This window comes from Uranotaenia lowii, chromosome 2 (genome assembly GCF_029784155.1).
Source record: "Uranotaenia lowii strain MFRU-FL chromosome 2, ASM2978415v1, whole genome shotgun sequence".
Classification (NCBI taxonomy): Eukaryota; Metazoa; Arthropoda; class Insecta; order Diptera; family Culicidae; genus Uranotaenia; species Uranotaenia lowii.
This window is the reverse complement of record NC_073692.1, coordinates 311,487,276-311,498,062: the sequence shown is the minus strand read 5'-3', so window position 1 is coordinate 311,498,062 and position 10,787 is coordinate 311,487,276. Positions and strand designations below refer to the sequence as shown.

General features: G+C 35.6%; 2 protein-coding genes and 1 long non-coding RNA gene across 3 annotated transcripts in view; 2 read left to right on the top strand and 1 right to left on the bottom strand.

Annotated features, from left to right (window-relative positions):
- LOC129750112 (NAD kinase-like) overlaps nucleotides 1-10,787 on the top strand; it is a 181,797-nt gene that overhangs the window by 37,699 nt on the left and 133,311 nt on the right. The gene's annotated exons all lie outside the window — the stretch shown is intronic.
- Nucleotides 3,644-4,482, bottom strand: LOC129750113 (uncharacterized). Its single transcript, XM_055745344.1, has 3 exons — nucleotides 4,206-4,482; nucleotides 4,039-4,125; nucleotides 3,644-3,974 (listed from the first exon to the last, which is right to left on the bottom strand). Exons 1-3 carry the CDS (start codon nucleotides 4,399-4,401, stop codon nucleotides 3,781-3,783), a joined length of 477 nt encoding a protein of 158 aa, XP_055601319.1. The 5' UTR covers nucleotides 4,402-4,482; the 3' UTR covers nucleotides 3,644-3,780.
- On the top strand, nucleotides 6,547-8,040 carry LOC129750114 (uncharacterized). Its single transcript, XR_008738293.1, has 4 exons — nucleotides 6,547-6,983; nucleotides 7,042-7,506; nucleotides 7,602-7,775; nucleotides 7,836-8,040. It is a non-coding gene; the product is annotated as an uncharacterized LOC129750114 (long non-coding RNA).

The following is a 10,787-nucleotide window of genomic DNA, read 5'->3' as shown; positions in this document are numbered from 1 at the left end:
TCTTAGTATTTCTTTTAAAGATGATTTTAATTTCCACTTACCTGGTACAATCTCGTTGGTTGTATTATTCCTAGGATTTCGGTCCCAGTGTGCTGATTGCATCTCCTCGAGCAGAAAATTGATCGCGGCGAGTGAGGTGAAAATTTCCCGGCGTAGCAAATCAAAACAAACGGATAAAGACTGTTTGCGACAGTGGTGCCAAGTTCAATGTTTTATCAATATTTGTACAGATATCGAGAAACGGAATATTGAATAAATAAATTTCAGATGCTTAGGATGATTGTGTGTACCCGAATAGCAAAGACCATGGTATTAATATAACCGAACAATGATTTTCACCTTTGACGATAAACTTCATTGTAATATCTAAATCTCTGTCAACCACATTGAATTTTGAAACCACCATAGTTTTTTAAGTCACCGTGAAGTATATCGTTAATTCAAAATATTTCATAGTGCTCGAAAATGTCAGACGCACGGTATCACAGTAATTTTCTTGTGATTATTATTGTTACTATGTACTTTATGGTAGAATTCAAATCTAAACCATATCGAACATTGGTTAATTTCTGCTCTTTTAATGCAATCACAACTTTTCGTGTAGTGTCTTATGAAGCGCGCCGTTTTGTTCGGAAGACAAAAACAGAACAGAAGAATGGAACCGGACAAATCCGTAAGTTCTGGTGGATATCAACTGGCCGGGTTTGAACCAGCTGGGAAATTGCCGGTCAGTGCATTCTCTTGCTGGATGAAATAGCTCCCGTTAATCAACCATTGTTATGGATTGGTAATACTGGCAATATGGCTCAGGTGAGAAATTAGATTATTTTAAAATCATACGGCTAGTAATGAGGAAAACCAATTCTCTTTCAGGTATTACGTAAATACATTGGCGTAAAATTTTACCCCGAGAAAATACGGTGGTTAAATATCGAATCGTTCCTCCGGCTTCGGAAACCGACCAAAAAGCTGGCAAGTTTGAGATGATGCCCACTGACTTGGATCCAGATAATAAGAGTTTCACTAAGAAATAACCTGTAATGTATTAAGTGTAATAGTATTAAGTGTACCTAATATTTACTGAGAACAATCGAAAAAGTGAGTGAACGAGTGTTAAACACCTTTTACAAATTGATTTTTTCATCATGACAAAATCGTTTGTTTTATTATGATGTTTTTTAATAAAATAAACAAAACCACTGATGAACTGATGTACAAGCTAAGCCTTGAAAAGTGTGTAAAGTCCCGACGACCGTTTTGAATCAATTTTATGTTTTTTGGTTGAGCCACCAGATGTCTCCAAGGACACCAGAGAGAACTGTCAAGAAGAAAATGAAATGTAAACAAAACAAAACAACAAACTTTTAGTCAATTATGAAAAGGTCGTATCTATTTGACGAGTTTCGATCAAATTGATGTTGAAGATTCGTTACACATTTCTGATTTGCATTATCAAAATTTTACGCTTAATGCTGTTTTTCGAATTGCTTCAAACTAGCATGAAGCACTTAATATATATGTATTTCTTCGTTGGATTGTTAATTTTAAGCTCAACTGGATGAAATAACTGGTTCGTCTGGCTTGTTCAAAGTTGTTAGTTAGCCTCTATAGTAAAAAGAATCGAGGTAAAATAAACCAGATGAATTTACCTTGCTGTGAATATATTGAAGCCGTCCATTTTTCTACGATGTTAGTTTATTAATTTTTGAGATCATATACAATTGCGCTCTTCCAAGAATCAGGTACTTCAAAAGTTGATTCGGCTTGGTTAAATGATAGCATTTGAAATTATGAATACGTTTCTGGTTTTTATAATTCAAACTTGTATATTTGTCATTTCGTCAGTCTCTCTAGTGACAATATTGTAATGATGCCATTTTTCTCAGCTGAAATTTATTCTTAGTTCATCTAATTATATACATAGAGCAATTCATCTAATTGTATTTAAATTTATTTATTAATGAGTTCAAACACCATTTCGCCCTCTCGAAAAATTCTTACTTGCAAAAGAGCTATCTAGAAACAGTGCCATCTGTTGCGCCGTTCAAAAGTTACAAATCAAGCAATAGATGGCACTGTTTTTCGTCACTTTTTAACGGCTTCCCCGAATAAAAAAATACGGTTACCAAACAGTTACTGTAATAGTATCACAATTATTCAGGATAGCGTAAAAAAACTTTTAGATAATGATAACTGACATCGTAAAAAACATTCCACTAATTGTGAATTCCGAAACGACGGTCTCTTGAATATGGCGTTAAGTTATGTTACTGTTAAGAACTATTAAACCACTTGTATGGAAGAACTGTTCTGCAAGCAGTTGAGATAACGTTCAAAAACCAATCGGGGAAAACGTATTCTGGTCATCAAACTGTTTTCCTTAAAGTAATTTTTAAAGTAATCTGGTAACCAAACATTTCCAGTAAAGGTATAAAACGATTCGACAAAATGTTTCGTCCGAAGGTATGTATACGTTTATTGGAATCATATACGGGAACATGGCACGCACACATGTGCAAATTTGCATTCAGGGTTTTCGGATCATTTTATGAAACCATTTTTATTTGAGTTTTATTTGATTCTATGAATTCGTTTATTGTTGACTTACATGTAAATGTCCATCCGATTGGGTACATACCCAAGCAACCAAAATTCCCTTAAAAAGGTTCCATAGAAGCTTAATCAGCTCTCGTTTGTGTCTGAAGGGAATGCTAATCAGCCCAAAATTTAAGTTCTTAAAGCTACTTTCAAGTTCGTTTAGGTGGCTGTAGAGAACGCTATTCAGCTTCTAAGAGAATGTCAAGAAACTTCTACGCGCCGAAAAAAAAAATCCGATTGACAGATTGCTCTGACAACCAGATGTCAGATTGCTAGGTTGCCGGTCTATCATGGTCTATCTCATTGGTTTTAATTATATATTGTTTTGATTACAAAAGCTGCTTACACGCCTAGGGAATTGAACCGCTGCTCTCTAGATTGCAATGAAACTCACCAGCCTCTCGACCAATCCAGCAATAGTTCATTGCCATTGTAATAATTAGTATTTAAACTCAATATCATTTGAGATGAAGGAATAGGTTGGTCAATAATTTGTTCCTTATGTCGTTTGAAGGACTTTTTCAGTACACAATATGAATAATAACAATAATTCGCATCATCAAAAACTTTTTCGAATATCTTAACATTTATAAGAAAAATTCAAAAAAATCTTTGATTCCATTTGTAAATATCAGTACAGATATAAACAAAACAAATACCATGACATGAAATTGACAGACATTTTTGACATGTCGCTTAGAAATCCCATATAGGTTCTTCAAAACACCTTCAAGTATCTTAATGGTGCGTTTTAGGATGTTACGCGAACGTTATCGACCTACTTGAAAGACATTTTTGACATGTCGCTTAGAATTCCCATATAGGTTCTTCAAAACACCTTCAAGTATCTTAATGGTACGTTTTAGAATGTTACGCGAACGTTATCGACCTTCTTGAAAGTTAGTTCCATTAAATGCGCTTTGAAGTTCCGTTATCGATAGTTTATCCTTTCAAAGGGCGATAGAAGTTCCTGAGTAACTTTTACGCGACAAGAGTCACCTGAAGTTCCCGTTAAACATTTTTTCAGCCAAATGTGAACTTCGGAGTTCGGAGTTAAGTAAAAACGCGACTTTTGGTTGCTTGGGTATCGGCTACAAATTTAACCGCCCATAATTCTGGTAAGGGGTCGACAACAAAGGTCCGGTCATAGGTGCTGCGAAAGGTTGCTATTGTTGTGCATGCTCAAGCGGGAGCTTTGCTTTCCTTCCCATTTGGGCGATGGATGTGAGCGAAAAATGGACTGGGTAGCAATCGACCTTTAAATTCACCCGTCTGGCATTGCGGATCCATCTGCATGTGACAGAAACCTCCAACGACGATCCCATCCGGCCATAGCGAAAAAGTGCTTGTCCTTCGGATCACGATTGTGCAGAGAACTGAAATTAAAAATTAAGCAGTCAATTAACAATAAGGGGTATAGATTAGACCATTAAAACTTACGGGAGCTTCCGGTAGCTTGCCGACTGCTGGGGGCTGGCTCCTTATCAACCTTCTTCCAGAGATACGGAAAAGTGGTAGTACTATAACCTGCAAAAGGAAATATTTTTCATACAGTAACTGTTGTTTATTCGTTTTATCGGAAGAAGTTTTCCGGCAGGTTTACATACCTTGACCGCGCAATCTATCCATGTTTCCATGAATCCAAACGCATGGAAAACAAAGGTTCCTTAACCGGGAGTTAACGGATGTTTCAATAAACATCCGGTGCGTCGATCTGGCACTTACTATTAGATAATTACCACTGCACTGGTGCCATAAGTGACAAAAGGTTGCGCACAGGGCGACTACAGCTGGTTGGGCCATAACCGCCGTCGTTAAATCGGAAGATTAGAAGGAAAATTACCCGATTTACCACAAATCACAAATTTCGCGCGAACAACACAAACAAACTAATCAGTGATGCCAGATTCACCGAATTTTCACATTTTTATTATTTTTCTGGCCCAATACTTATTTACAATCTAGTTAAATATTTGTTTTAATTTCTCTGTGTCATTTGTGATGAATGTAATAGTTTTCAATGTACGAAAATTATGCGTATAAATGTTCTATATGATTTTGAGCGTAAATCCAAAACTTGATCAAGATTTCAAATAGTCGAAATATTTAAGTATAATTGTGAAATTCGTAGTTTATTTCAAAATCAATTCCAATGATCATCACGGTATGATTTTCATATAGCCAAAAACGAAATGACAACATAGAAATCATTACGCGTTCTGATTTTTTTATTTACAAATGAACGTTTTTGAATTCCACTTGGCACCTCTTCTCTGCTTTGACGTGAATGTGTCAAAATGCATGAACGCTTCGGGTAATGGTTCGAGATCAATTTCACGCTTTTTAAAAAATTGAACAGGAATATTCCACATCCATAATTCACGTTATCTGGTAATGTAATTTTTAACATTAATGTGAAAGTACCGTTTTAATCGTTTCAGAGCTAAAGTTTGATGGAATAGTAACGTGTACAGAAATAATCACTATTTCAACAACCGTTGGTGTATCATATTGACTGTTCGAGTTATGATTTTTTCGTATGCGGGTCTTTAAAAGAGAGCACTGGAAATTTTACACAAGTTTTTGAAGATTTTTTGTTCGAGCTTGTACATCAGTTATCAGTGACAAAACGCAGAAAAAGTGTTTTTATTGAAAATATACATTTGAAAGAAATAATTAAAACTTTAAAACCATGAAAATTCACGGTCCCAAATATTTTTATGCACTATGAATAAACAATGATGTTCAATGTTGTTAAAACAATGAAAATTCCTTGAAAAACAATGAATTTCACAGTTTCTCTTGAAAAATTGAAACGATGTTAAAACCATACCTTTCACAGTTTTGTGTTTCAGAATGTATGGCAAAAAGTTGATTTTTTCATTGTTAAGTTGCTTAACAACCCCCTTTTTTCATGGTAAATTTTGCCAAAACCATCAATTTCACAGTCAAAAACTATGAATTTGACAGTGCTTTCACGGTTTTATGTACCATGATTCGCATAGTTTCAACCATAAAATTCATGATTGCGTGAAAATGAAATTCATGGTTTCTTCACAATGTTTTTCTATTCGGGTATCACAGAAAAAAATAATGACTATTACGTGTCATTGAAAATGATTTCCTGTAAAATAATACAACCTGCAATTTCAAAAACAAGTAATTTTCAATTGATTGGTTTAAAAATAAAGGAAAAACCACTAAATATTACTGCAAATGTCCTGTAACAAAAAGGAGCAGGACATGTACTGTAGTTTTACAGGTCGAAGCATTTATTTTTAAATGAGATCATTACTTACAGGCTGGTTTTAAATTACAGGACTGTATTTTTTTTTTGTTTATCAAAATAAAAACAAAATCCACTTTCGTGTTCGACTCGAATAGTTCTACGAAAAAAAATAAACCAGCGGAAAACGCGTTGCTTAAACAGTTTGCTACCATATCTGTCGGACTCGGAAGTACATCGTCTGATGGAGGACAACGCATCTTTATCGACCAGGAACGGTGAATGCGAGAAATCCGTCGCTACGGGAAGTTCACTAAGCTGCTACCATGCGAGCTGCCTTCCCAGCACTGAATTCCATGAATTACACCATTACTTCCTGTTAGCATTTTTTACATACTATAGGAATATTGACTTAAGAAGACTTGAGCACTTTTCGTAAGTTTAACAGGATTGGAGTTCAAATATTTTTTTGCTACTTTTGAGTTCATTACAGTAGCATGGACGCTAACCACGGTTGTAATTTGCTGAATTTCAGCAGTATCACGCAGTATGGACTCGAACCGCGGTCGGTTTGTCAGTTGTTTTGTTTATTTTCTGGTTGAATTTGTGCATTTTTCCTCAATTTTGTTTGGTAAGTAAATCATAAACTAATTTGAAGCTTGAAATAAGTCTAATTAGTTTTTAATTCTCATGTTTTAGTGTTTCCAATTGAAATAAGTCGGCGGGATGCGGCCGTTTGGAAGAGCTGATCAACTACCATCACCACCATCGAAAATATTCTTATTTTGTTTCCCAGCCATGTCTCCAGTCTGGCTCTTTGCTGGCGAACTTCTGCTGTTCGTAAGCATCCGTTAACTTGCGCAATGCTTGCTTCCGATTCTGCTGCCGCTAGGAGTCCTGGTAACGGCTTGCGGGAACCTTCCGTCAGTTTTTATTTTCATGTCCGATGATGGGAACGATCAAAAGTTTCCCATGTTTGATTTTGGTGTCCTGGTGCCATTTGGGAACCAGGTGATCGTCGTCCGTTTTACTGGGAGGTTGCACATGATCGGAACTATCGACGGTTTCCTTATCGGGGCAAGTTCTTCATCTTACAGAACTTTATTCGGAACTAAATGAGGCCACTTCCTTAGCAATCGTTTGCAAAGCGATTTCGGAGGTAAATTTTATAATAAATTTTAAACATAAAAGAAATCATATTTGTTTTTTGTTCCCAGATTTTACTATTTCCCGTTGGTTATTCGAACTAAATAAACCGCCCCCCAACCCCCCACCTCATCGGCGATCAAAATAAGATAAGAACTAAAGGGACCACAACAAGTTCGCGGGATGCGGCCCTTGAAAAAAGATGACCAACAACAAAAAGGAAGCATCCCTCGGATGGCTCTCGAGGACTGCATCTATGCATCTATTGCGCGCTATCTGGGAACGACTATCAGCTCCCTTAGGGCGCTTGTTCAATACTGTAATGTCTCTTGGTGTGATAACTCAAAGCCAAAGCACCGCTTCAAGTGAAGCTGTTCGTTTGATACAGTTTCAAATTGCCTCCTTCCCCCCTGAATTATTCAGCCGCTACATATACATGGACTGGACCACCAGATGATGGCGATCTAGAAGTTGGTCCGCCTCTCAGTTTGGACTGTTGCCCTTCTCCGAAGAAAGAGAAAAGGAAATTTTACTTGGTAGGTTCGTCTAAATTAAAATAAATTTCAATTCAGTTGCCTGGTTTGTGACTTTAAGAAATCGAATTTGAAAGAAGGACATTCTATAATTTCAGGCTTTGCTGTTCCTTCATCGACCGAAAAGGCCATTCGGGTTTCACGGATCTCTGCTAATGGTGGCCAAGAGGAATCAAATTTTTATATTAATCGGAACAACACGCCAAGATGTTCAAAATACAATAAATAGCGACCAGTATTAATCAACAGTATCGAGAAAGTCGTTAGATGGGGTATGAAAACTTGTATAATTCCCAATCAACGCAAATATTTAACATTTCCTTCATTGGCAGGTTAACTACATTGACTTCACCAAACAAATAGACGGCTAAGGTACCCAAAAAGCAACAAAACGGGGTTTCAGGGCCTTACGCCAAAAGTTTCTTCTGAGGGACGCATGCTATCAGGGATAGTTTTGAAAGGAGGAGCGGGGGGCAACTGCTTTTTTTGCATTCTTTTTGAGTTCCTTCGGATGGATTCCGGTGACGGTATTGATGAAGCTAGGTGAGTAAAATTTTATTAGATTTCTATTTGTTGTATGGATTTTTTGTTAGATTGAGAGGAAAACTTTCGGTGTAAATTAAAACTTAAATCGATTTGCATTTCAGAGCTGATCAAATTTTGAATTGTGGATCTGAAATATAACCTCAAAGTAGCATGCAATATTATTTTTGAATTTGATATCTAAATTGGAAATAAAGTTGTTTCAAAGTATCGATAAGAAATCTGAGTCTGTTTATGTTAGATAATTCTGTTTTTTATTCTGGTCGCATGGGATGAGTCCTAATTATTAAAATGCACATTGTTAAAAAAATTTTTTCGTTTATTTTCAGCTTTCATCAGTGAACACGAACTTTACTCAAACTAGATCGGATTAAACTTTTCTTGGATAGAAATGTTTTGGTCACCGCAAGCAGTTATGTGGTTAAATGCACTGATTAGGAAAATGATTTTGTTATTGAATAATAAAATTGCCATATGTAGCATTAATATTGATGATGTCTCATTTCATTCCATTCGTAATTATTACTATAAATATGAAAATTAGGTAGAAACTACAACCCTGTACAATGTACACGGCTTTAAATTACAGTCCTGTAAAATCAAACCACACTGTAATAAAATTGTGTACTTGAAAATTACAGGCACGTAATTTTTTTTCGACCTGTAAAATAACAGGGAAAGTCCTGCTCCTTTTTGTTACAGGATTTTTGCTGTAATTTTACAGAAAATAATTTTTGCTGTGCAGTCCCACCGGCGCTTGTTGAAGTAGTTTCTGCTCAAGCATCTGATGATAACCAAAATGAATCTTTTAATTCGTTGCTCCACACATGATCTACACAAACAGAAAACGAACCCTCAATTGGAAAAAATGTTGAAAGTTTTGAATCGATAGTGTCATACTCAATTTATTAATCATTTTATTTCAAAATTTAATTATTATTAATTATTTCAAAATTAATTAATTCATAAAACTAGTTGTTAATAAAAAATCAAACATTTTACTGCCGTCAACTACCTATAAGAGTTCTTGATATCGGCTCAATGTATTTTTTTTTCTTTGTACAATGCATCTGCTTTTATCTTTCCGCGTATGAACAAATCGACAATTGATTCGAAAAATAAATTTATAGATGTTTTCATGAATCCGGGCTGAGTTTTCTTTTTTCAAACCATCTGGCATCTCTGACCCGCATTTCGGTCATTTTTGACGTGAGTTTGACACATGACATTACGCTAAACGTTATGGTTCGAGAACAGTTTAACGATTATTGATCAAATTGAAGTAAATCGTTAAACAATTCATTCACCTTTACAGATATCATCACTATTCACATGAACTTTCGTTTTATATTCTTATCGTTGTCGAAGTAAAGTTTTAAATAATAGCTACGTTTACGGAGACAATAACGTTTTCTGGGAACGTGGAAGTATCGTATTGACTATTTGTAATATAGTTTTTTAGTATGCGGGTTGTGCGACAATTCACCTTGCGAACCAACACAACTCAACAAATCCAACTAGATGCACCTGTAAGCTTCACTTCGTTGATGACGTGCGTGAATAGAAGTTTGGGATCAGAGAAGAAAGACGAATACTTTTGCAATAGCTACCAACGTGGTTTTTGATAAAGTTTCTTAGTCAGTTTGTTTAAAAGTAAGATTTAATAAAATTCTCTTAAGTGGTTAAACTATACGAGTTGAACTCGCCAGGGATTTGTGAACCACTGTAGGTATAATTATTGTACTGTGAGACGGGATGATAGAACCGTAAATTTATTCTACACGGAAAATAATAAAAAGGTAAAATTTACCGAGTTAGCAAAGGTGAACGCTCGTGAAAGCCAAAAAGGTAACTTCTACCTCTTCGAGGTGAAACTCACCTCACAGCGAGGTAAAATTGACCTGAATCGAGGTTGAAAAAAAGGTACAATTCACCGAGAAAAAAGGTGAATCCAAAAAAGGTAAATCTTACCTCGTAGCGAGGTGAAGTTCACCAGAATTGAGCTCAGTAAAAAAGTATAATTCACCTAGAAAAAAAGGTAAATCCAAATAAGATAAAACTTACCTCGTAGCGAGGTGGAATTGACCTGGATTGAGCTAAACAAAACGGTACAATCATCTCGAAAAAAATAACTATTTGCCGAATCCGTTTATTGAGGTTAAGCTGTTTTGTCGTTCAGAAGGGAAGTTTTGTTGTGTGCCAATATGGAAAAATCGGAACAGAATGGTAAGTGTTTTCTTAGCTATTATTTAGTTGTGCTGGTTCTCATTATAATAATTTGCTTTTGTTTCAGATCAGCCCAGCTTCGAGGTGTATACCACGTCATCCTCCAGATATCATTCCGGAAAAGCCGGACCTGACTGGATAAGTCGCCATTATGGCGCGGAAGAATGCGAAGCCGAATTGCCACGAGCCTGGCGAAAAAAAGACTTACCTCAATATTTTTTTTAACAAGGTGATATATTTAAAAAATAATATAATTGTCCCTATTTGTTTTTAAAATAAAAATAAATTTTTGAATGAATTTTGTTTTCATTTTTATTGAACAAACCAACTAGCATTTACCTTTCAAATCAGTAAATGGGAAAACGATATTATTTACTATTTTGCTAGGTGAATGCGAAAAAGGTAAAATTTACCATTTTGCTAGGTGAATTGAAAAAAGGTAAAATTTACTTTTTTGCTAGGTGAATGAAAAAAAGGTAAAATTTACCTCGAAAGAGGGGTGGAAAAAAATCACC